At 51.4% G+C, this 25575-nt stretch overlaps 2 protein-coding genes across 5 annotated transcripts in view; both read left to right on the top strand.

Moving 5' to 3' along the window:
• Window positions 1–3624, top strand: part of Tcp11l2 (t-complex 11 like 2) — a 32820-nt gene extending 29196 nt beyond the window's left edge. For both annotated transcript variants that reach the window (XM_010631315.3, XM_010631316.3), the window contains exon 10: window positions 2984–3624. In XM_010631315.3, the coding sequence (XP_010629617.1) occupies window positions 2984–3228 (245 nt within the window). In that variant the 3' untranslated portion in view covers window positions 3229–3624. The remainder of the gene's footprint in view (window positions 1–2983) is intronic.
• Window positions 3625–9024: 5400 nt separating this feature from the next.
• Window positions 9025–25575, top strand: part of Polr3b (RNA polymerase III subunit B) — an 86864-nt gene continuing 70313 nt past the window's right edge. Inside the window, exons 1-9 of one of the 3 annotated variants that reach the window (XM_010631314.3) lie at window positions 9025–9252; window positions 12348–12380; window positions 13231–13287; window positions 13378–13442; window positions 15742–15817; window positions 18252–18352; window positions 20248–20339; window positions 20568–20685; window positions 21736–21844. In XM_010631314.3, the coding sequence (XP_010629616.1) occupies window positions 9181–9252; window positions 12348–12380; window positions 13231–13287; window positions 13378–13442; window positions 15742–15817; window positions 18252–18352; window positions 20248–20339; window positions 20568–20685; window positions 21736–21844 (723 nt within the window). In that variant the 5' untranslated portion in view covers window positions 9025–9180. Of the gene's footprint in view, window positions 9253–12347; window positions 12381–13230; window positions 13288–13377; window positions 13443–15741; window positions 15818–18251; window positions 18353–20247; window positions 20340–20567; window positions 20686–21735; window positions 21845–25575 lie in introns of those variants that run through there. The other 2 variants (XM_010631312.3, XM_010631313.3) reach the window with 2 other exon arrangements.

Below are 25575 nucleotides of genomic sequence, written 5' to 3' on the forward strand. Positions count from 1 at the left end.
GATGCAAACTTGGATCCTGTAAATGTGTTGACAAAAGCCAGGCGTGGGGGGCTGCGGTTGGAGCCCCTGGTCCCCCTGCCTCCTCCTTGGGTCACCGCCTTCCTTCAGTGGCCTCTTCTCCTGTGGAGGTGGCCTCTGCTCCAACCACATCTTTCTGTGCTCAAGTGAAGCAGAGACAGGGGCTGCCACTGAGCTCACAGGGTCCCCGGCGGGGCCAGGACAGTGGCCAGAGGGGGGCGGAACTAAGCTTGAGCCTGTGTCCCTTCTGGATCCTGGTGAGGTCTGCTTCGTCATCACCTGGTGACCCCAGCTACCCCAGGGGCTCAAGCCCCCCCAGCAGCCATGCTTTCCACAGCATCATGGGTGGCAGGGGACCCAGCTGCTCGCGAGGACAGACGCTGGCAGCAGTGACAAACACGGTCCCTGGGCCAGCCCTTACCTGTGCCCAACAGTCAGAGCCGGGGTCAGGGAGCGTCTGTGCCCCTGGGGTGGAGGAGGGGGAGATGGGGGCATCTGGGCCACCTCCTACCAGGTCCCCACTCTGTGCTAGCCTTGGGGGACAGAGCACGAGTCCCACGCTGCCTTGTCCTGTGTGGTGCTGAGCCCTTGGGTGGCCATCCCTGCATGCTCTGGCCCTGGTCAACACGCACACAGGACTCAGGTTGAATGACGTTTGCCAGGGTCCCCGGGCTGGGGTGGAGTGGGCTGGGGCTCAGTGTCCTAACTGCTTAGGTGGGGTCCTGTCCAAGCTGGAGCAGGCCGGCTGCCTGTCTCTCTTGTCCCTGGGTGCTGCTTGTGATGAGGGAGGTGCAGGCAGTGTCAGCAGGGAGAAGAAAAGTCAGGCAGGAAGTGACACTTGAAATCCACCCAGCTCTCCCAGGCAACCCATGGGCAAATTGAGCATTTCTCAGCCTCAGGAAGTGCTGCTGCGCGGGTAACCTGGCGGACCCCAGCTTGAGTGTCTGTCCCTGGATACATGGTCACACGACTCCTTTTAGCCTTGGCCTAAAAACTGACTTGCACCGGGGGAGAGAACCGCTGTTGGTGTGGTCAGTCCTGAAAGGGTGTCGTTGTGGGACTGCATTTGGACCGTGACTGGGACAGAGACAGACCCTGCCTGTGAGAGTTGGGGAGCAATCTCAGAGGGAAGCCCAGGAGGCTGATGGCTCTGCTCTTCTGCACGCAGAGGACCTCAGATCAAGGAAGTGCTGGCGAAGGACCAGGGACGTGAGGAAGACTCGGCCAGTTAGGGAGGGTTCTGTCCCCTCTCAGGGCCCATCTGTCTGTCTGCTTGTGTTCTTGGTTGATGTGCTATCTATCTGTCTATCTGTCTATCCATCCATTTATCTATTTACCTACCCATCATCTCTCTTTGCAGTACTGGGGTTGAACCCAAGACCTTCACACTGAGCTATATTCTGAGCCCTTTTTTCATTTTTTATTTTGAGACAGGGTCTCACTAAGTTGCTAAAATGCCCAAGCTGGGCCTGAATTTTCAGTCCTCCCCCCTCAGCCTCCCAGGGTGCTGGGATTACAGGCCTGCGCCACCATGACTGGCTAACCATCCCCATTTTTAAGAATGAATTTCAGTGGTCTGGGGGACACATGACCTGTTTCTTCTCGTTGAAACCTCCCAGTTGAGCTGAGTCATCTGTGCCTGTCTTCTCCAGTCCCTGTCCCGCTGGCCCCTTGTGTCTGATGATATTTCTCTTCGTGAGCCCTTTTCATTCCTGAAATTTAGTTGCATTTGTGATGTGCCCGCTGCCTGCCGGGCCCGGATAGAAAGACAGCAAGACAGAGCCTGGCCTGGGAGCTGGTGTCTCAAAGGCAGGTGAGGGCAGGACGGTCTGGCCATGGGGGCTGGGGACCCACAGAGGAGGCGCTATAGCCTGGACCTCACCTCCAGGATGTCTGCCTGAGAGGAGACAGGTGAAGGGCATGTCAGAAAGAGGAGACAACTCTGCCTAGGACAGAGGCATGGCTTTGGGGAGAAGTGTTTGATGTCCCATCGTCTGTGGTCTGCAGTGTGTATCTTCGTGGCAGTTCTCTTGGCTGGGAGTCTTCTACTCCCAAAGCCAGAGAGAGACCTGGGCCTGAGAGCTGTGGCAGCTAGGGTGTCCTGCCCCATGGTGGCCAGGTGCAGGGTGACCACCGTGCACTGCCCCACAGGATGCCTCTGAGAGTGCTTTTTAAAAAATGATGGCAGAGCAGCAGGCAGGAACGGCGACTGCCTGAGAAAACCTAGATGCTTGCCGCTTGGCTTGGGCCCCACCCTCTGGACTTGCCAGATCTCTAGGTTCTCATAAAGAACCAAAAATTTGGATTTCTTTGTGAAGTTCTCTGATTTTAAATGGCTTCTTTTCTTTGTGAAGTTCTCTGATTATAAATGGCTTCTGCTTTTAAACAAACAGTACTGCACACCACACACACACACACACACACACACACACACACACACACAAGACACTGCCTGACAGACTGGCCACTTTCCAGGCCAGGCCTCATTGTACCCGCTGCCTCTGGATGTTAAGGACAGACTTGGGCTGGATTCCCTGGCTCACAAGGGCTCTGGGTTGGTTTCTCAGCCAGCTGCTGCTATGTAACAAGTGGCCCCCAAACTCTGTGGCCTAAAAAGAAGCCAGGCATCACTCCCTCGTGACTGGGGTGCGGTTGGGATGCCCCTTTGGTCCTGCTGGACTTCCTCCTGCCCCTGCTGCCGGCAGTGACCTGCTACTCCTGACCTCTGCCAGACTCTTGGGGGTGCATGGGAGTTGGCTGTCCACGGGCAGACCTGGGTTCCCCAGGATCCCCCAGCCTCCCTCCATTAGGACATCAGTGTGAGCTGCGCCTTTGAGGCCTGGCACAGAGCTGGCTTCGCACCTGCGTGAGGCAGAGTGAGTCCCAGGTTGGCCCGGATTCAGAGGTCCCCCCTCATGGCTCTTCTTGTCTTTAAGCACGATGCTCTTAACACTCTCTTCTTCAGATAAACGGGTCCAGCTCTACATGAAGAGCCTCCTTTGCCTTCCTAGCCCCCCAAAGTCCATGCCTCCCATCCCGGGGGGCCTGGCTGTGATTCAGCAGGAGCTGGAAGCGCTGGGGACTCAATATGCGAACATAGTGAACCTCAACATGCAAGTGTACGGCCCATTTTATGCAAATATCCTCCGGAAGCTGCTCTTCGGGGAGGAGGCCAGCCAGAGGGCAGACACCCAGCTTCCCTCAGACTGAAGAGGGGCCAGCCCTCGCTTGGGGACCCGCTTCACAGCGAGCGGCGTTACAGACAGGCGCACTCTCCGTACCATCCCGATGCGGGTCACCGGACAGCCCAGATGGCACAGACTCTGCCTGCCCATCATTTTCAAGTTTAAAACAGACATTTTTAACAAACAGAAAGGAATTTGTAATTATATTACTGATATAATACTTGGGTTTTCTTAAATATTTGCATTTGGCTTATATATTCAACCTACAAAGAGGTGTTTTCCTCATGTATAACTGTCACATTGGATGGTTCTGAACTTGGGCATAACTCCTGAAAGGTTGAAGTTGAAAAGCCGGATGTGGTGGCACACACCTGTAATCCCAGCATTTTGGTGGCTGAGGCAGGAGGCTCACCTGGGCTACATAGGGACTTTGAGGCCCGCCTGAACTGCACAGCAAGGGCCTGTCTCAAAAAATAAACAAGCAAACAAAAAAGAAAAAGAAAAGAAAAGGAGAGGGACTTGATGTGAAGGAAACATCACTGCATCTGAAATATATAGTTATATTTTATTAGTGTGTAACCGGAACTTACATAGTAAGTCCTATTCCATAAATGTACCAAATCATATTTTATAATACCAATTATCAGTATTTATTTAGAAGTTAAATTTATTAAGTACATTTTTAATGCTATTTACAAAATTTAGATAAAACCTCCTTTATTTGTTTAGTGAAAAATAGAAACAAATCCCTTCCTTCTAAAATTTTACCCTAAAGGTCGGTCTCTTCTTACAAATAACCTGTCCTCCAGAGTTTGCACAGATCTTTTAGTGAACATCCTTGCATGTTTCAGGCCACAGTAAGGTTTTTTGAGACTTTAATATTTTTATGGAAGGCAGGGCTGGTTTGAATTGGTTTCTTTGTAAGAAGGGAAGTTCACAATAAAAGTAAGATCTTGTTCCCCATGAGGTTCCCATCTGAAAAGAAAACAAAGCTTAGCAGTGTGTGCTGGCTACACCTATAGCCCCAGCACTAGGGAGGCTGAGGCAGGAGGATCACCCGGAGTTTGAGGCCAGCTTGAGCTATATAGCAAGACCCTCACTCAACAAAACAAAACAATAACAACAGTCAAACTTTGGGGGTCTTAACCTAACTAGCAAATGCCTTTGGTGCTGAACGAATCCTGACCGCTCTGACCACGCTGCCCTTTTAAGTACCCTCCATTTGGCATCCCAAGTGTTGAACCCCGGCCGGTGCGGCCAGGCTCTGTGGTTGGGGGCTTAGACCCTGGAGTTGAGGATGCACTGCACTGTGGTTTGGTGGCCTCAGTCTAGAACGTGCTTTAGCTGGATCAAATGCACTGGGGAACCAGGACCCACGTTGGACACACAACGAGAGCTCCCTTCTTCCCGGCCCCCGCTAAGTCATTATTTCCGGCAGGACATTTCGCTCTCATCTGCATTTGGGGGGCCTGCCAAGTTTTCAGGAAATTCCGAATTTCCATGTTTTCCCCGCTAAGTGCTCAGTACCTAAGCTGGCTGTTCTGTGCATGGAAGCAGCTGTGTAGGCTCCTCCCGAGTGTGCCCATCGCACCCCCTCCTGGACTCACACACCCGGTGCTAGAGACGCCGTCCCCGCCGTCCGCGGCTGACCTGGGTCTGTGCGCTTCCTGGGGGCACCGGCGAGCCACGTGTGTGGCCTTCTGCCGTCGCCTTCAGAGGTGAGCTGTGTGCTCAGCGGCAGGTGCCGGCGGCTGTTACCAGAGTGGAGTCCACGGATACTCACTGATATACTTGATTATACTGCAGTTGCCTGCAGGAACACAATGTACATTTTGCTCCAAATGAAGGGCATTCTGATTTTTGTAAGTGGAAAGCAAATCCGCCTCAAGTCTGGATTTAGGAAACTACATTTATGAGGATTTTTAAGTCATATCCTTAGCATGTTTATTTAGTTTTTATTCACTTCTACTTTGGGTGTTTCCCCACCGCAGTCTTGTAACATAACTTTGTTAAATACCATATACACATTTTCATCTTCTGGTTGAAACATGTATTGTGTGCACTAAATTTTAAAACATTAAAAAGTATTTCAAGACACCCAGCATCTCTGTCTGTGAACCTCTGGGTCACTTGGGGGTGGGGAGTGGGCATCTTCGTGTGGTTGTTCTGGAATGTTCCTCAGGCTGGTTCGCCGTCCAACCATATCCACGCATCACTCAAGCGCCTAGAAGTCTCCCCGGTGTGACGCACAGGTGGTCGGAGGGACCCTGTCCGGGTTTAGAATCCAGGACAAAGGCCCACCTCGTGAGCATTCGCAGTGAAGGGTCAGTATGACTGGGCTGGGGAGAAGCTGCCCGGAAATTTCATCATCTCGTGGGGAAGGTACTCGGGCTGAGTCGTGAAGGGAGCCCAGGAACTGCCAGGGAGCCGGGGGTCGGAGCCGCTGTCCTGGACGGGCAGAGGATCCCTGCATCTCCGCTAGGGGAGAGGCTGCGGGAGGCTGCTTCCGCAGCGCTCTTCTGGTCGGGGTGCCCGGAGGCAGCGTGCAGTGCGGGTGCAAACAGAAACCGGAGCGGGGACCTCGGCACTGTGACTGGGGAGTCCTTGGGTGGGGTCGCTCCCAGGGTCCCTCAGACTCCGAGGGCCAAGCTGGGAGGGGCGGGACACGACGTCCAGGCAGCAGGCACAGATGGCTTCGCCTGTCCTTGCCCAGACAAGCTGGCTGTGTGGGCGGGCGAGGGGCGCGGCCCTGACGCGTCTGGGGTGCCACTGCAGCCCCGACCTGGATAGGCTGAGGACAGAGAGAAAAATAAATGCACCGAGATGAAAAGCTGAGTGGGAGAAATGTGACAGGGCCTCGCCGAACTTCTGAGAATGACACAGAAGGAAGGGGTCATGCACTCTCACTTTATTATGGGAATCATTCATCATAGCGCTGGGGATCAAACCCAGGGCCTTTGCCCTGAGCTAGTTCCCCAGCCCTTTTTCAATATTGTATTTTTTAGGCAGGGTCTTGCTAAATTGCTGAGGTACCCAAGGGATCCTCCTGCCTCAGCCTCCCAGTGTGGGATGACAGGTGTGCACCACCTGGACCCCTCCTGCTGCCCCAAAGGCCGTGAGGCTCCTCTTGGGGACCCTACAGTGCCAAGTCTGGAGGGATCCAGAGCCAGATGTGGATGCTAATGGATCTGCTGCTCTCCAGCCACCTGGGTGCGGGGTTTTACCTTTCCCTGTGTCTGTCTCAAAGTTCATCCGCAGCCTGCTCTTTCTCAGGGTCTGAAGTTCCAAAACCTTCCACTCATTTTTTGATGAAAGTGGCATGGGACTGACAGTTCCAAGACTCCCTAGTACTTATTTTTTATTCATGTGGGGTTTTGGGGACAGGGTCTTGCTATGAGGCCAAATTGGCTCGAAGTTTCGGGAGATCCTCCTGTCTCTGCCTCCCAAGTACTGGGATTATAGGCATGCACCACCACTCTGGCCTCACAGCCCCTCTATAGCATAGCTTTGTGAACCCCAGCCAGTCTTTTAATCTCCCCAGTCCAGTTTCTGCCCACCCTGGTGTTCACCTGTCTCCCAGGGGGGAACCAGGGAGCAGCTGGTGCGGTTGCCTGGGAATCCTAAAGCAGGGTGGAGACAGCCGTGCTCTAAGGACTGGAGCCGCTCTCTCCTAAATATCCTTCAGGCTTCAAGGTCGCAGTCCTCTGAGATGTGCTGCTGAGGTGCGTACCAGTAAGGACAGACTGTAAGTCTCCTCAGAGCCGGCCCCTGACGCACAGTGACTGTCACTGGCAGAGCCACTCAAGGCCCGGAGAAGCCACTGTGGTCGTCCTTGAGGTCAGCTTCAAAGGTCATTGACAAAACACCGTGACTTCTGATTTCAGCGTGTCATTGATGGTGACCTTATCCTGCATGCCGTCGCCTCAGCCTTCCCAGAGGAGACCTGTACCAGCTGCTGCCCTCGGTCTCTGGAGGGAAGCTCTGGCTGGCATCTGTGAGCTTCTGAGTTAGCCTCATTCAGATTTCAAAGAAAAGGGGCTTATGGGAAGGCTTCTGGAGGAAGGGACACTGGATGTCCCACTCCACAGGTGCGCCTGCAGGGGTGCTGCAGCTGCTGATTACAGCTGGGTGTGTGCCACACGCCTGTGATCCCAAGGACTTCCAAATCTTCCCCACTGAAACTCTACCCATGGAACGATTTTTGGTATCTTCTGCCTTGTTTTTTCCAGAAGGAAAAAACTCCCCCATTGATTTGTACTAAATTAGGAAGACCAACCCTTCGTCTTCTGCCAACTTTCCAACTTTTCTTTTTGGTCCAGGGAATTGAAACCAGGGTCTTTGCACTAAGCTACATCCTCAGCCACAGACCCTTTAAAAAAAATTCTGAAAAATAGGGCTTTATTTATTTATTTTTTAAGACAGGATCTTGCTAAGTCATTAAATGGCCCAGGCTGGGCTAGAAATTGCAACCCTCCTGAATCAGCCTCCCAAAGTGCTGGGATTACATGCTTGTATCACCATACCTGGCTGCCAATTTGTGTTGTGACAAGCTCTATTCATGCTTGTTTTTTGTTTTGTTTTGGTACACACAGCCCTTTGAATTAAGGGCTCACCTTTTTGTTTTGTTTTTGTTTTTTTCTGTTTTTGAGAAAGGGTCTCACTATGTAGGGCCTTGAACATATGTGTAGCCTGCCTCAGCCTCCCGAGGCGCTGGGGCTATAGGTGTGAAGCACCACGCTCAGTTTTTTGTGATGACTTTTACCAATCCATTCAGAAAGTTTTTTACTTTTCGTGAAATCATAATACCATGCTTAGAATCCTATTATCAAATCATTTATTTGTGTCACCACCCTCGAAGCCCTTCAATGTTGCAAATAGTTTCACCTCTATCCTTTTAATATTAATGTTGGGTCGGGGATTTCGCTCAGTGGTTACACCGCCTGTCTCTCTAAACCCAAGGACCCAAGTTTGATCCCCGGTACCCCCCCCAAAAAAGATTTTGTTAATGTTGAAAGGTTCAATCCCTTTTTTCCCCTCCCAGGTATTGGGATTGAACCTAGCGCCTGCAACAGGATAGGCAAGGACTCTGCCGCTGAACTACATCTCAGCCCTTTTTGCATTCTTGATTTGAGACAGGGTTGCACCAGAGTGCTCAGGCTGAGCTGGAACTTGCTGTGCTCCTGCCTCAGCCAGAGAGGCAGGGATCCCAGGCCTGTGCTCTCCCGTGAGCAACACAGAAATTCTGTTTGGTGTATTTTCCTCCCAAATGGCTAATTGGCCGCTGTGGCATAACTTATTGGATATAATTACGACTTAAATGTCCCTTCTCATACTGAACTTTTCCACGTGCTGGTGATGTACTCCTAGCGTCCAGCTCAGGCAGTGGAGTAACTAACTGTCCTGTGATTAGGCCTTGACTCCTCCCACACTGCAGTTATGCCGACAGTGCGTATGATTCCATCACAACCAGACTCGCTTTGTCGTTGCTGAGACAGGGTCTCGCTATGTATTCCAGTCTGGCCTCGAACTCTCGGCGATCCGCCTGCCTCAGCCGCCCAATGCTGGGGTTGCAGGCGTGCAACGCCACGCCCGGCCACCTCACTTACTTTCACAGCCCCATCCCTAGGCTTTTGGGAAGTCCTATTCTACGCATAGCGTATAGTTTGGGGCACTCTCGGGGTAGGGAATGCAAGCTCTCCTTGCACATTTTTCTTCAAAGTACTTCTGAAGTTCCCACCACTGGGATTGCCCCGGCGCTCCACACTAGAGGGCGCACGTGCCCAGCGCAGCGACTTCCGGTCCCTCTGCCTGGTGGGCCGGGGAGCGGGCGGAACCTTTCCGACGCGCCTCCGCTCCACACGCGCGGCGGGGACAGTTTACACCAACGCACACCGCCCTCCAGGCGTGCCGCTGTTGGTTTAAGGCAGTGAAGGAAGGTGCGGGGTTCCTGTCTGCTGCTTCCTTTGTCGTGGGAGGCATGGACGTGCTAGCAGAAGAGTTTGGGACCCTGACCCCGGAGCAGCTGGCAGCGCCCATCTCGACTGTCGAGGTGAGCGCCGGGGAGCCAGGGCGCCTGGAGGCGTTGACCCCGGAGTGTGGATGGTGAAGAGGGGTGGGCCGCCCTTGTGCGCATGCGCAGTACTTTTGCGCATGCTCAGTCCCTCGCGTGCGAGTCTTTTTCGGGATCCGTCCTCCGCGTGCACGGGGAGCGATCCCACGGGACCTGTCAGCAGATGCGGACGGGGGCGCCCTTTCTGCCCGGTGTGCCCGGCGGAGACCGGGGACGTGGCCACGGGTCGTACAGGTCCAGGAAGCTGTAGCCCCTTTCTGAAGCCCTACAGCGCGCTGTGGGGGAAGAAACCAGACGGTCTGAGTCCCGGGCTGGAAGACACCCCTCATAACTCGGGCTCACGTTTGCACGCAGGCCCGTTTACCCCACTCAGTATTCATCCCCAGAGTTCCCTGCTTTCTGGCGGAGACGCCCGGTAGCTTCCTCCCTCTCAGAAGTTAAGGATAAATAATAGCCTTGTGTAAGCTGACCGACAAAGTCTTTTCTGGAAAGACACAAGTCCCCTTTGCACCTGGAAATCAGCATTGCATTGCCATGGAATGGGGATGTTTGAAAAGGGGGCCGGAGGAGCTCGAGGGAGAGGTTTTGGGTGGAAGGGACGGGGTACTGACACCGCACAACGAGACCAGGAGATGCTTCAGAGGCACCAGGACACATTCCGTAGTCCCAGAGAACAGGGAAGGAAAACGGAGGAGAATAAAGGTGGGGCTAGGTAAGGCTCCGGTTATAAACTTCTGTTAGGCAGCTGAAGGGGTTCGGCCTTTTCCCCTTGAGCATTGAGGTGCCTTTGGAAAGTGTAAGAGACTTGATTAGTGACTCTGCACTGTAAGAACTTTCTAATAAGTGTTCAGCAGCCTCATGATGCTAATCAGACCCTATCTGAGTGCCTGCAGTACACTGCTGATCATTATCAGGCAATGCCAGGTTTTAACTTCAAAGGTTAACACCAAGGACTAGCATTACTGAGCGCCTCCTATGTGCTGGCCTCTGTTTAGCCACAACATGCAGTTTATTATTTATTCTTCTGAATTCAGTACCCTTTTCACTTTCTTTTGGCCTGTGGGTCAGAGTAATCAGTCCAGTGTTAGAAGGCTGTGAGTGGCCGATCTAGAATTTGGATTCTGTCAGTCTGACTTCACAAGTCTTCGTACTTAACTGCTGTCTAGATTGTTTCTCCAAATTTAGCTGAAGAAATAAGTCTAGAAAGTGCACATTTTCTTCTGAACTTGCACAGCCTTGAAGAAGGTAGAATCACAGTCCTGATTTAGGAGCAACAGTTCCTTTTCCTGGTCCTCTGCCTCCATATTAAGAGCCCTGCCTTCCAAATACATGTAGATGTGAAAGTTCCTTCCCTCTTCCCCCAGTGTGGACCTCCCTGCTGCCTCTTCACAGCCTGCGGGGCCTCCTGGCTCTCACTCACCCCATTCCGGCCCTTTGCTCTGTACCCAAGCTGTCAGCTTAAACACAGAGACACTTGCCCAGTGCTTACAGGGTAGCTCAAGTCTGCCCCGTTACTGAGACATTCCACGGTGGGGCCACTGCTTACACCCTCTTACCGGCTGAGATTTTTCTACCATGTGCAGTTTTTTCCTTATTCCTCTTTGTAGAATAAGTTCTGCATATTTGTGATAGGACTTCCTTAGGCAGGCCACGCCTGACTCCTAGGAGACTTAGATCTTCTGTGCACTACCATAGCATCCTGTCTTTTTATTTCTCTTGTTTTTGTGGTACTGGGGATTGGCCCCAGGACCTTGTACATGCCAGGCTGCTAATCCACTGCTCTACCACTGAGTTACATTCCCAACCCTCTTTGTAATCCTGAGGCAGGGTCTCAATAAGTTGCCCTAGCTAGTCTTGTAATTCTCCTGCCTCAGCCTCCTGCTGAGTAGCTGGTATTGCAAGCATGCATTACCATGCTGTCCTGTCCTTTAACGCTGGTAGTTACTTGTTCTGCGGCTGTCTTATTCTCTGCTATGCCTTCAGTTCTTTTTTGTTTTTTGAGACAGGATCTTGCTGTGTAGTCCAGGCTGCCCTTGAACTCACTGTGTATTCTAGGTTGGCCTCGAACTTGCAGCAATCCTCCTGCCTCAGCTTCCTGAGTGCTGGTATTATAGGTGCGCCATTACACCCAGCTTGATTCACTTCTTATCTGAGTATTTGCTTTGCATTTTTATTTTTGTGAAGCACTCTAGTTGCCATGTTAAAGTGATAGGTTGGTTTGAGCAGTACTATATTAGGGAAATTTCTTAGTAATCCTGAGTTTATTCTGTGTGAAAAATGCCCTTGACATTGAGTTTAAAATGTTTCTCTACTTCACCTTTCCAACTTCAGTCTTCTCTCTGTAACTTTTCCTGGAAACAAGCTGTTTTATTCGAACGCATCACACCCAGAGTGTTTTTTCTCGTGACACGCATGGCAGGAGAAATAACAAGCATTGGAGCCCCTTAGTCATTTTCCTGTTAAACAGTTACTGGTATTATTTTGGTGTATGAGTTACAGGGGTCCTTTTCTTTTCCTTTTTTTTTTTTTTTGACCGCATTGGTGAGTGAACCGAGGACCTTGACAGTGGGCCACACCCCAGCCCATTTTGGTTGTTTATTTTGGGGCAGGGTCTCACTGAGTCGGTAAGTGGCCCAGGCTGTGCTCAAGTTGTCAGTCCTCCTGCCTCAGCCTCGCAGAGTGCTGGATTTGCAGCATGGGCTCCCACACCTGCTGTTCGCGAGGTAGTGCTGGTCGCTTTTCCAACTCAGGAGCGCAGGGTTCTTAGGGGACGTGCAGTGGGTGCTGTGATACTGCAGACAGAGGGGCCCCTGGTGGTGGGTGGGGCGCTGGGCTGAGCGGGTGCAGCGATGTCCCAGAGTCCACACAGGACAGGCGGGGCAGAGGCCGGAGGGTGCCTGTGCCTGCCTTGGGTGGCGAAGAAGTCGCCAGGTGGACCAGGCGATGGCCAGCAGGGCGGGTGAGCACTGGAGATCGGGAGGAGCCGCTGCAGTGCCAGGGGAGGCCCAAGGGCCTCGGAGGGAGCTGCAGCCACGGAGGCACAGAATCCTAATGTTCTTATTGTTGATTCACAGGAAAAATGGAGGCTGCTCCCTGCATTTCTAAAGGTGAGTGTTTAACATTCAGTAAGTAGTTATTTTTCATATCATCAAAGTCACCAGGTATCTTTTTTTAAGATTGAATTTTTATCGCCAGCTAGCTTAACTTTGTAGAACTGTGCACTTTGCCAGGTTTCGGCAGCACGATGAACTACTATAAATCCCCACTCATACGAGGCCGGTGGGGAATGGTGGTCATTTAGAGAGAGAAAGCCGTGTGCGTGGTAGCTCAGCGCGTGGGTCTCAAGTCCACAGAGCTGTTGGTGTGACCGTGCTGCTTGGTGCCGGAGAAGGCTGCCCAGGCGAGGGACAGCGCTGCGCTGCGCCAACCGCCCAGCAGGATTCTTCAGAGCCAGAAAGTGGAAACCCTGCAGTGAAGCTCACTGTGGATGAATTTTTTAAGTGTATATGTTCATCCAGTGGCTCCCGTCACTTAGCAGGAGTGCCTCCTTCCTGGTTTGGTCTGGTCTGCTGGAGCCTAGTGCGGGGGCCAGTACGAGAAAGAGAGTGGATGTTGGGGGGTTCAAGAGGCGATGCTTAATTGCTGTGTTTTTATGTATTTTAACTTTTTGAGACAGTCTGGCTCTGCGTCCAGGCTGGCCTTGTGAGTGCTAGGACGACAGGCCTGTGCTTGCACACCCAGCTGTGTGTTTTGGTGGTTGGATTGATTGGCATACGGGAGGGCCCATAGGATACTCGGATCCTAGGGTGCTGCATTCCAGAGTCAGATTGCTTCCCAGGGGAGAAACTGAGTGCCGCGCTGTCCCGAAGGGCGTTCTCGGCCTCCTGCCGCTGTGCTTTTGGGTGTGTGAATTGCAGTGTGCATTTGTGGTGACTGCCTTGTCCGTTCTCCATGTAGGTGAAAGGCCTTGTGAAGCAGCACATAGACTCCTTTAACTACTTCATCAACGTGGAGGTAAGTGCAGCACCTGGGCGGCGGAGCGGAGTCCGCCTGGAGCCGGGCGCGATGCTGAAGACTAAAGTCCCGCTTTCTCTTTCCGAGCAGATAAAGAAGATCATGAAGGCCAACGAGAAGGTCACGAGCGACGCTGACCCGATGTGGTACTTAAAGTAAGGGAGCTGCTGCTTTCACCTGCTCTTCTTCCTAGCGTCAGTCAGGGATTCCCGGAGCGAACGTGCCTGCTCTCAAAGTCCTTACAAACCTTTCTCTTCTATCTGTCTAGTAAAGTAATTACGGAGTGCTCAAGTTTAATTTTGAATTGGCGAACTCTAACAAGCAGTGTTACGATGGAGAAGTTACTGAAACCATTAGGCTTTAACTATTTTAAACAGACTGTCATTTTTAAACAAAGTCAGACAGAGAGAAAACTTGCAGAGTGGCAAGAGTGCCTTCTCCCCGGCCCCTGGCCCCTGCTGGCCTGTCCTGTTTGCCAGGAGCGGAGCGTGGTTATCCGCCCGGAAGTCAGTGTGGGTCCCTAACCTCCTCAGGTGGCGCCCACTCAGGACTCTGGCTTCTGCGGGGCCTTCTGGGGTTCTCCGCCTGCTCGCCTGACGCGGTGCTTCTCGGCCTTGCCACTCTTGCACAGTCTGGTCCCTTTGGCAGATGCCCCTTTACCTCTGATGTGTGCGTTTGCTCACGCTTAGACTGGGTCCTGCGTCGGTGGCACGATGACTGCAGTGTTGTGTATCGTTTTCACAGGTTCCTACTGGATAGCGGTTCTTCTTATGGCTGGTGGTTTTGTCTTCGCTTGGTTGAGGTGTTGTCCTCCAAATGTCTCTGTGAGGTTGCTCTTTTTCCTTCTGTAGTGAATGGAGATTCTTTGAGACATGCAGATGCCTATTGTGCACCATGCTTTCACCACTGACTTCAGCAGACCTGGCTGGTTCTAGCCTGTAGCCAATGCCAGGTCCGCTCCCTCGTTCTTTCTGTTCAGCAGTATTCACCTTTGCTATGTTCCGTTCCCTGGTAGCCGTCGGGACGCGTGTGTGTTTACCTTGTCCTGTGCTTAGAGCCCACGCTAGCTCTCTTCTGTTCGGGGCCCCTCAGCTCTGGCCGCAGAGGGTCCCTCCGGTGGCACCTGTGTCCTCCACAGCCCCGCCCATCTCGCTCCTGGTGGTGGATCGTCCTCCGGCACTTGCCCTGCCCAGCCTGGGAGCCCTAGACCCCTTTTTTGGAAAATAGTGTTTATTGAGCAATCTGTGAACTCTAGGGTCACAGCAGTTAGGAAGTACATGTGTGTATACTCACACGTGTGTGCATACACGCCTGTATTTCTCTGTCCTGCAAAGCCATGCAGACTGGTGCCTCTGAGTCCCGCCCAGCATTTGAGTGCCCCTCGGCTTCTCTGTATGCAATTCAGACTGTTGGCTCACACCTCCGTGAGGACTGAGCTCTGATTAGACTCGGTATTTACTTGTGTCCTTTCTTCCCCTGTACTCAGTGCTGAAGCCAAGACCTTCACACTCAGCTTCATCCTCAGCTCTTGGTCTCATTCTTTATTTTGAGACAGGGCCTCCCTGAGCCACTAAATTGCATTTTCTTCCCCTGTACTCAGTGCTGAAGCCAAGACCTTCACACTCAGCTTCATCCTCAGCTCTTGTCTCATTCTTTATTTTGAGACAGGGCCTCCCTGAGCCACTAAATTGCCCAGGCAGGTCTTGAAGTTGTGATTCTCCTGCCTCAGCCTCCCAGAGTGCTGGGATTGCAGATATGGCCACTGTGCCCACCTCCACCCTTTTCGTCTTTAGCCTTGCAGTGCCCAGTCAGAATTCTGTTTTCCGATGTCACTTGGATTACCGGTTCTTTTCCTTCCCACCCTTTCATTGCAGTTTTGTTTTTCCTTTTAACGCAGTGAGATTTGTATTCCATTTCGAGTTCTCTACATCCTGGTTGATTTTAATTATGCGTGTTTTTGGTTATGTGAAACATTAGTGCTGTTGTAAGAGTCAGACTATACCACAAAGTACCTTCAGGAGAGATCGCTTCTCTCCCTGCTGTCCCCACCCTGCCCGTGGTCCCATGGTCGGTAGTCTCTCCTTATGCTCCTGTGGTGCTTCTGCACTGCAGAGAGTTCATTTTCCCTCTTGGGTCCTTTCTTTCTTCCTCGAATGACAGCATACCATTTTGCACTTTGCATTTGTCATTAGGTATCATTTTTATGAAGCTGTCTTTCTAGTGTTTTTCTAGAGACTTACAAAGTTTTCAAAAAGGCACCTTAATGATAATGTTTCCCCAGTTGTGAGATTATGCTGTCCCTTCCAGAAGATGCCCAACTATTATCTTTAATACATCATCCTGGGTAGGGTCAGCATTTGTCAGAACAGTCCTGATATCTGAGAGAGAAATGGCTTGTCTCTGCGTTCTTTGAAGAAGTACAACTGACAATGAACGGCATACTTTGTTTTTCAGATACCTTAACATCTACGTTGGGCTTCCTGATGTTGAAGAAAGCTTCAATGTAACTAGGCCAGTGTCCCCTCACGAGGTGTGTGGAGCATACTTTAATTGGGCTTGTTGGCTTTCACTCAGAGTCTGCCCTTAATATGTGCTCTTTAAGAGAGCATTTAAAAACAGCTAATTCAAAAGAACTCTCCTGAGGCAAACATGTCAAAAATTAGCAGGCACTTGTGTAACAAATTGCGAATTCCAAATCCAGCATCTGAAACGGGCATGCTGACACTCAGCTGGCAAAGTCTGTGCGAATACTCCAAACTGACAAACTCCCCGATGTGCAGTGCTCTGAGGCCGCCTGTTGTGGGCCAGAGCGTGTAGCCTGTGGTGTACGCCGTTGGGAGACTTCGGCACTGTTTACATCCTCATCCGTGCCGGACAGCTGCACGCACTTAGGTCCCGTTTCCAGATTCCCTGGCCGCGGGTCGCCTGCCCAGTGTGCTCTCGGGGTCAGCCAGGCTCTGGCTGTGCGGGAGAGACTGAGGACGAGGATGCCGGTGTGGAGATTGGGGAGAGGCAGCTGGAAGCACAGGGTTTGAACAGAGCTGCGGAAGAGGGCCAGGGCAGGGCAGGCTTTGTTTGGCATCCAGTGGATTCTGGTTTTCTCTTCAGATTCCTCCACTTAATGTTCATAATGGGAACTGATTTGGGAAAGAACAAGAGTTGTGTGACTTCATCTGCTGTGTGGAGTTCAAGTAAAACTGAAATAGCAGCTAGGGAATGTGCAGGGATCCTCACTGAAGAAGAAGGAAGGTGTCCAGCACTGTGGTTATTATCTGAGTACGAGAGGTGATAACGATCAAGGTACCATCCACACAGAGTTTCACCCTTACTAGTACGTGTTTGCAGTACTCATCCGATGTTAGACACCAGCACGTACTGAACTTAACATTGAAACAAGAGGTGAGACACAGTATCCTTCCCCAGGAGTTCATAAGCTTGTGAAGAGATTGAAATAAGCAGAACACGGAACAGGTACCTCAGGTTGCAAACTTGAATGCTTAGAGGGTCGAGGTCTGAAGGTAGATGTGTGATGGTTGCTGAAGGGGCTCGGGGACGGGTACCCAGTCCCTGAGAGCCGGGGTGTGGGAGGTGTCGGGGCCCTGAGTGGGAGGCTTTGGAGAGCTTGCGCCCCAGTTCGGCTCCTCCCTCCCCACATTCTATTTTGCTAGATCTCTCCAATTTTTCAAGACCAGGCAGTCAGTTGGCCATCTCCAAACCGCCCTGTGAGCTGTATTACTGAGAAGAGTTTGAAGTGATTCGAGAAGCCGGAGGCTCTGACTGTCTTTGTAATCACTCTCTGACTCCGGGGAGACATCCGGACGTGGCTGAGGGATGCAAAGCAAAGTGCCCTTGGGGGAATCTCGGCTGGGAGAGGTGGGGCAGCAGGGCGACTCAGGCCAATAGAGGGGATGCTGTTCCCTTCTTTTCTTAAATCGCGTCTGTGGGATTTGGTTTCTACCAGAAGGGATGAGTATAAAACCTTCTGAGGGGAGATAACATTTATATAGTACCACATAGCAGACACTGTCCTAAAAATGTGTTTTCATACTTCGGGAATTGAAATGATCATTCTCATCCCTGCTTCATGTGTGAGGAGAACAAGAGGGAGGAAGATTTGAAACCTCTGTGATAGAAGCAGGATTTGAACCTAGGCAGCGGGGTCCACACCCTCACCTCACTCTCCTCACCTGGGGGAGGAGGCCTGACGTGGCTCATGTGAGATACCTAGGCAATTTTTATTGGTCAGCGTTAGGCATAGTAATATTTTAAAACCTCGGGACTGTCGTGAAGGCTAGAGGAAGTTCAGTCTAAGCGTCCTTTGTTCAGGAGGGAAGATTCAGCGCCAGGAATTGCAGGGTTGGTGTTGACTCTAAGGCACCCAAGAATTATCAACACCCTGAGGGAGCCACTGGCCGTTAGGGATGGGGGTTCCTGTGTCCGACCAGGGCCCGGGCAAGCGCCTCATTAGCTTGTCATCACCCTGTCAGACTAAAGCCTACACCTCGTATCTAAACTCCCATGAACGGCTCAAAAATCATTAGATCCAGATGAATGATTTGTGCTACGGCATGTTACCTGGTGAGGAGTTTTGGAGTAGGGTTTAGTGGGCTGTAGAGTAAAAGCAAGCGTGGTCTAGATCTGTGCTCTTGTACTTCAGTTACTGTGACTAACTGTTCTGAACAGCCAGCCCCTCCAGCCACACGGCTTCCTCTCCCTGGACTCACTTCCAGGGGACACGCTGAGTGCTTAAGGCCCTGGGAACTGATGACTCTGGGTCCACGAGCAGAGAATTGGCCCCGGGTTGGTGGGGCCAGGGGTCCTGTGGCAGTGTCCAGGGTCTGGATCAGCACCGGAAGCCCTCGCAGCACCTCAGGCTGTGCAGGAAGAGCTGGGGAGAAAGCTCTGCTGTGTGTGCCCTTCCGCGGTCAGGGCCCTTCCTGTACTGACTGACTCCATTGTTCCAGTGCCGCCTGAGGGACATGACGTACTCTGCCCCCATCACAGTGGACATCGAGTACACCCGAGGCAGCCAGAGGATCATCCGCAATGCCTTGCCCATCGGCAGGTGAGATGGGGATGGCTGGGAGCTGCGCTGCAGAGCCTGGCCCTGTGCCGTGCCCTGTGCAAGTTGCTGGAGTCCTCTGCCCCACTTCCTCATCTGAGATGGGTGGGCAGCTCCCCCTGTGTCCTAGATTATTTGCACATCACAGGAGTCAAACCATGTGAGACACTTCGGTGGTCTCCGCACAGATGGGGTTGTCAGCTGTGGAACTGTGTACAGTTGAGCAAGCTGGGTGTAGTGGCGCACACCTGTAATCCATCACTCTCAAGGCTGAGGCAGGAGGGTGCTGCAAGTTTGAGGCCAGTCTGGGCTACATAGTGAGTTCGAGCTAGAAGTACATAATGAGACTGTCTCAAAATACCAAAAAGAAGAAGCTAAAGAAAACTTTGCTTTCCTCCTCCAACCCCAAGCTGTTGGGGAGCGTCGGTGGAATGCTCTGGGGTGGTCTTCTTGGTGGGTCTCTGTACCTTTTGAATTTTCCTGGACATTTAACTGTCTTCCATGCAGCAGTAGTTAAGGGAAAAGTTACTTATCTTCCCAGAACAAGTTTGGAAATAGCATCATTTGATCTGCTCCGCCTGACTGGGCAGTGGTATTGAGTCTCCTGCAGAGGTCGACACCACTCATGGTACTGCGCGTTTCGTGACAGCACTGGACTTTGCTCCTGGTCCGTCCACACGGCTCCCTGCCAGGTGTGCCTTCTGCCACACGAACCTCCCTTTGTCCGGTGGATGTGCACTGCCTGCCGGCCGTGCTGGCTCTCAGGAGAGAGCAGAAGTGGAGTCGCCTGCGGGCAGTGTGTATTCGTGTGTGGATTCTGAACGCCTCGTTTCCTTACCCTTCCCTCTGACTTACACGTTTTTGTTGTGCCAACATCTAGTTCTTGTTTTTTGAATCCAAGGAATTGTTGTTGTCTTACAACAATAATATTTATTCACACTTATGTATATTATTTTTTATTTTCTTTGCTCACCATACTATTTTTGATATCAGACTTTTGTTCAGCGTTAATTTTACATCTTTGAAGATGAATTGAGATTCCATCTTACTCCAGAAAGAATGGCTGTAATCAAGAATCAAATAATAGCAAATGCTGGCGAGTCTGTGGGAAAAGGAACTTTTCTGCATTGTTGGTGGGACTGTAAACTAGCACGCTATGGCGATTCCTCATAAAATTAAAACTAGAAATCCCACTTGACCAGCTCTTCCTCTTCTCAGTATTTTCCCAAGAGTTAAAGCCCTCATATTACAGTGACCCATGTTTATAGCAGCACAATTCATAGCTGAATTTCGGAAGTAGCCTGTATGTTCATTGACATGACGGATAAGGAAGACGTGATGCTCAAATGGAATGGAGTACGGCTGTGCTGTAACAAAAGATAAACTTGAGGCATTTGTAGGGAAGTGGGCACACTCGCGATCATAACGTTCAGTGACAAATCAGATGTACAAGATTAAATAGCACATCGTTTCTCTGATATGGGAACCCATTATTCAGTCTATTCCAAGATTTTGAAATTAGAACATCACTCAGCTCTTTTTAGTTTTTTCCGTTTTGCCTTGTTGGAATCAAGTCCTGTTCTTGCACTTGGATGCATTGTGCTATTTCCAAGTAACTCATGAGTCCCGTCCACTCCCGGTGACTCAGGAGTTGCTGTCATTTCCGGTGTCCACTGTAGCCGTGTGGGCGGTCAGGGAGGCCAGGTCCTTGTGGCGTTAGCATCTGCGCTGGAGGCGCTGTGTGCCCGGGAAGCCCCTGCCTTCCCCTGCTCTTCGTCCAGCCCCTCTGCTGTCTTTAGGCTGCATGGACTGCAGACCCTCAGCGGTGTGCTGCTGCACATTGGAAACGCTTCACAGCTTTGGCCAGTGACGTTCTACGTTGTGTCTCCTTTTCACAGAATGCCCATAATGCTCCGAAGTTCCAACTGTGTTCTCACAGGGAAGACGCCTGCAGAATTCGCCAAACTGAACGAATGCCCTTTAGACCCAGGTTTGTGGGCTGGCTTGGTTCTGTAGCCCTTCCTTTCCTTTTCTCTAACCCCTTTGCTCTTGTTCTGCTGTTACTGTTCTTATTTTCCTTAAGACATCAGCTGCCTGTTTGAGTTCTGTGGTCCCCAGAGCAGGGTGTGAGGCACGGTCCCCTGTCGTGAGAACCTGCTGACCCTCGGTCACACTGGCCAAGGCCAGGTGGTGAAAGTTTCTTGTGTCCTTTGCACAGGTGGCTACTTCATTGTCAAAGGAGTTGAGAAAGTCATCCTTATCCAGGAGCAGCTGTCTAAGAACAGGATTATTGTGGAAGCGGACAGAAAAGGGGCTGTTGGAGCTTCGGTGACCAGGTACGGGAGGCAGCGCGCTGTCCCTCAGAGAGTGCAGCACTATTCTCCCCCGGTGGCAGGCCGTGTGTGGGTCTGGAAGCTCCGAGTGCTGACTCTGAGACTTCAGGGGACAGTGTGACACCACTGGCAAGTCAGTCAAGTTGGAATTTCCATGCACTTTTTTTTGGGGGGGGTGGATTTTGAGACAGGGTTTCACTATGCAGTTGAGACTGACCTGGAACTCACTATGTAGCCCAAGCTGGTCTCGAACTCACAGCGATCCTCCTGCCTCAGCCTCCCAAGTGCTGGGATTACAGGTGTGAGCCCCCTTGCCCAGCTCATGCACTCTTAGCATGAAAGAGATTATTAGAAAGTACAAAAGTTTTCTTCAATTACTGAGCTTCTCTGAGCCTGGGTTTCCTTGTTTGTGATTTGGAGACAGCGCTTCTCAGTTGGTGCTGTTTTGTGGGAGAGGAGCGTGGCCAGGTGGCATGGAGCAGCCGGCCAGGGTGCGTGACTGCTGTGGTCACCTGGAGCTTCTGAAATGCTTTTAAGTCCATCAGGAATCTTCTAACGAATGGAGATCCCAATAGGAGGAGAGTCCATAGTTTCTTTTGGCTTTGCTGTATTCCAAGACTGTGGATGTGTTTTATTAGTTTATTAATTTAAAAGCCCACAGTTTCCTCTTAGTTTTCTCATAGGGGTTAGGCCTATTGAGGTTTTTCTCCTAACAGCAGCCCATAAAGTTGGCCACGAATGTGTGGCCCACTCGGGGTGGCAGCGATGGGCTGGCACGTATTCATCTACCTGGCTTCTGCTGTGACCGCGGGGCCCAAGAAACATTCACGGCAGTGGTGTTTTGAACCTGGGGCGCATGCCACACCGTCTCCATGCCACTGCGGGCTCGGGTGTGTTTTCACAAGCTCACGGACGCGGGGCCGGTGGGAAGGAGGCCGTGTGTGACTGCAAAGCACTGACTGGAGAGGACTCCTGGTCTCTGCTGGCCACCGAGCACTGCCGCTGCGTGTCGCCGGCCGAGGACGCATCTTAACCAGTGTGATTTCCCCCTAGCTCCACCCACGAGAAAAAGAGCAGAACCAACATGGCTGTGAAGCAAGGCCGGTTCTACCTGCGGCACAACACTCTGTCCGAGGACATTCCCATCGCCATCATATTCAAGGTGAGGCGGCGGCGCCCCCTGAATCACAGCGCGGCTTCCTTTTCAGTAGAGTTAGAAATGGATGGTAAGGGACTGGAGCAACGGAAAGGTTTATGGCATAGAGTACTTGTCAGTCCTGTGATGTATTTTATACTGAAAATAATAATCTGTGTTTAAAAAGTAGAAACCTGAGGGTGTGGGAAAGTCTTGGTGCCGGGTAAGGCCCCACTCACCTAAGCACAGAGCTGAACCCCGAGACCCTCCTCTCAGGGGGTCTTGGGTCTCTTTCAAGACGGTGTTGCATATATGAGAAATGACTGTCGGGTTTGGCTTGAAAGGTACAGTGCATCCTGTTTTGTGCCTGGCGCTTTTGCTTCTGTGTGATGGAGATCACGTACCGTGGACCCTCTTCTGGCAGGCTGGTCATTGATGGTGTCCTGTCACTCACTTCACCAGCGCCCCTCCAGGGGACATTCACATTCCTCGCTGTTGGTATCGTCACAGGGTATTTGCAGGCCAATCTTGCAACAGTGGAATTTTTTAAGTCAAAGGGAATAGACTGTTTGTTACTCTTTTTACAGAGTTTCTACATAAATGCAAGTCTTCAGTCCACAGCTGGTGTTTTTGGCTGGCTTAGTGCCCGGGAGACTTCCATGGAAGTAACTCATGGGCACGCTGGTCTCAGAGGCCCGTTCGGTTGCTCCGGGATGCTGGTGTCCACTTAACGTGGACACTCAGTCATGAAGCAGAGCTAAAAGGCCATCGGCGTTATGTGCTGTGGTTCACTCGGTGCTCGTGGACTCGGATTCGTGCTGATGCGGAATCGCACCCCAAATGGGTCGTCCTGGCACTTCTCTGGTCATTCCTGATGCCCTGCATCGCAGGGCAGCCGCACGGCTGGGCGCGCATTCCCATGCTGGGTGCACAGAGGCGCCCCCTCCTCCCCTCCGCGCTCCTTCGGCAGTTGGTGAAGCGCGGTGCGTTTCGTGTTTTGCAGTTTGCCATGAAGGACACTCGCAGGTGAGACCACTCTGGGAGGCTGCAGCACCTGCAGAGGAGGAACTGCAGGTTCTCGCAGAGGTGACAGGGCTTTTGGCTGGAGTTCAGTGGAAATTTGTCGGCTGTGTATCAAGTGAGGTGTTTTTCAACAGATGCGCACCTAAATCGAGGCGCTGTGGCGACGAGATTGTGTCCTCCGCTTGCAGGAGCCCCACCCCATGTCTGGGCCCGCAGGGGCTCACTGTCTGCCAGTCCCTCCCTAGCGAGCCACGCTGTCGGTGGGCTGCCGCGGTGATGGCATCATCAACCCCACAGGGCTGTAAGGGGAAGCCCAGCGAGCAGTTTACCTGACAGAACTCATTTGAGGGGATTCCAGGCAATTCAGATAGTATCGAGCCTGATAATACTCATTGGCCGTCGCTTAGTTTTACTCGAGAACCATGTTCAGCAGTTGTGACAGTGGAAATATCTTTGGAGTCACAGAATAGACAGGAGCAGACCCGTCGGGGAACTGCACCAAGCTGGTAAAAGGAGAAACATTTTGGTGCAGTCGCCAGAGGAGAGGGCGGAGGGAGCAAGGCCGTGCCGTGAAAGCCGTTGCCCAAGATGGTGATAGATGGGGGCAGCCGGGTCATGGCAGGCGGTGTAGGATGAGTTCCAGTCAGGACTCAGCTCCAGAAGGGTCCGCGTTCTACCTGACTGCAGCGGGGGCTCGGCTGGGCAGCAGGTCTTCTGTTCCAGGCAACTTGATGTGCATCTGAGTTCTAAAAATGGGATGGAGACCACTGATTTTCAGGACCATGGTGATAATCATAACTGGCCTGTGATAGTCAGATGCAGAAAGACTTCTTCAATACACATACTATTTTTCCCTTTCCATTTGTTTTTTTTTTTTGAGACAGAGTCTCATTGTATAGTATAGGCCTCAAAACCACTATGCAGCCCCAGCTGGCCTTGAAGTCATGGTGATCCTACTGCCTCAGCCTCCCAAGTGCTGGGATTACAGGTGTGCACCACCGCGCCTGGTTGAGGTTTGTATTTCTTAAGGACAGAAAGAATTTTGGCTTTTCTTGTAGGGATCCCTCAGGACTCCTTGTCTTGCGCACATGGTGAAGAGTAAGGAGCAGGTTGTGGAATGCAGTAGCATTACGTCTCCAGCAGAGGGCGGTGTATTCCCATGCACCACAGAGGACCTGTAGGCAGGTTTTAGACACTTGAAGATGGATAGTGCTGCTTTCTTTAGACCAGAAAATTAATATATAAAACATATAAATTAACTATAATGTATTGGATGTTAATAATATAATATACATAATTATATAGTAATGATATTAATATATAAATGAATCATAATGCACATGATGTTTTATCATCATCTAGAAAATATGTAACAGGGCCAGTGGTTCCTCCTCCTGCCTGGTACCAAAAATTAAAAAAAAAAGAAAGAAAATGTCTAACAAGTTGCATGTGTACATACAAATCAGAAAACTGTTGTTAAGTGTGCCCCTTTTAGCTAGGTGACAAAAGTTTAGTAAGGCAGTTTCTTCTGTCAGATTTGGTTAATGTTAATCTTGTAAATATGTACATGTATTTGCGAATAGCTGACTCACATTATCGAACAGGCTGTCATTTCACAATTTGCGTACCTATGTAACCAGTAGTTGAGATTCCAAACTTTTCTTTTTGGAATATAAAATAGTCCTTATAAAATATATAAAGTTACTGAGAAGGATAGCTACATTTTTATATTATTTTCCAGATCTTTTTTCTTGTGGTTTTTTTTGTTTGTTTGTTTGGTTGGTTGGTTGTTTGGTAGGTTTTTTAGACAACCTGGCCTTGAACTCACTATGTACCCAGGCTGGCCTTAGACTTAGAGTGATCCTCCTGCCTCAGCCACCAGTAGTGTGTATACATTTAAATAAATATTTTTTAAAAAAATTCAGTCAGGCAAATGAGCTAAATGATTTTGGCCCTGCATGGTCACTTTCTTGGTCTCGCGCCAGAGGGGTGTTTGAGACACTGGTGAGAACCTTTCTGCAGCTGGAGGTGCACAGAGCACTGGTATCGGGGTGAGCCTGGGCCCGGCCGCATTCGCGTTCTGTCCCTGGGTCTGAGCAGCCGTGCTGGAGACTGGTGGAGCGCAAGTGAGAGTGTGTGTGTGGTAGGGGGAAGCGTGCCCGAGGGAGGGTGCTGTCCTATCCTCCGTAGTTTTCCTTGGCCGTTTACTGTGCAGGTGGGGTACATGAACTGCCCGCAGGAGAGGCACGTCATTTCTCTTTTGTTCCGTGTGGCCCCAACACAGACCTTGACAGTCATTAGGACTTGATGGTTGTCGATTGTAACCAGCAATTGGCTGGAAGTGACAGAAGCAGCGGGGTTTCCGGATGACACGCGGCCGAGTCATTAGGATGGCTGGAGCCTCTTCAGGCCTAGAGCAGCCTCATTGAAGGACCAGAAGTCACCAGAGCCTCCCCACTTGCCGTTTTGCATTCCAGGCCTTCCGCAGTGCACTGTGATGGCGTCCGCAGCCCAAAAGCTTGGGAAAGAGGGTCCAGCTCGCGTGGACACGACATTTATAATCTTCAGAGAGAAAGCCCGGACTCTCGGACGGCCGTCGCGGTTCCCTCGCTGCCTGCCAGGGCTATCCTCAGGGGTGGCCGCGGGTGGACTTTGTTCCCTGTAAAGGAGAGTTGGAGACTGCTGAGCATTAGCCATCGCAGTGCCTTCTCTCCTCCGCCACTCTGCACCACGCA

This window comes from Fukomys damarensis, unplaced genomic scaffold (genome assembly GCF_012274545.1).
Source record: "Fukomys damarensis isolate Sample0158 unplaced genomic scaffold, DMR_v1.0_HiC HiC_scaffold_15, whole genome shotgun sequence".
Lineage (NCBI taxonomy): Eukaryota > Metazoa > Chordata > Mammalia > Rodentia > Bathyergidae > Fukomys > Fukomys damarensis.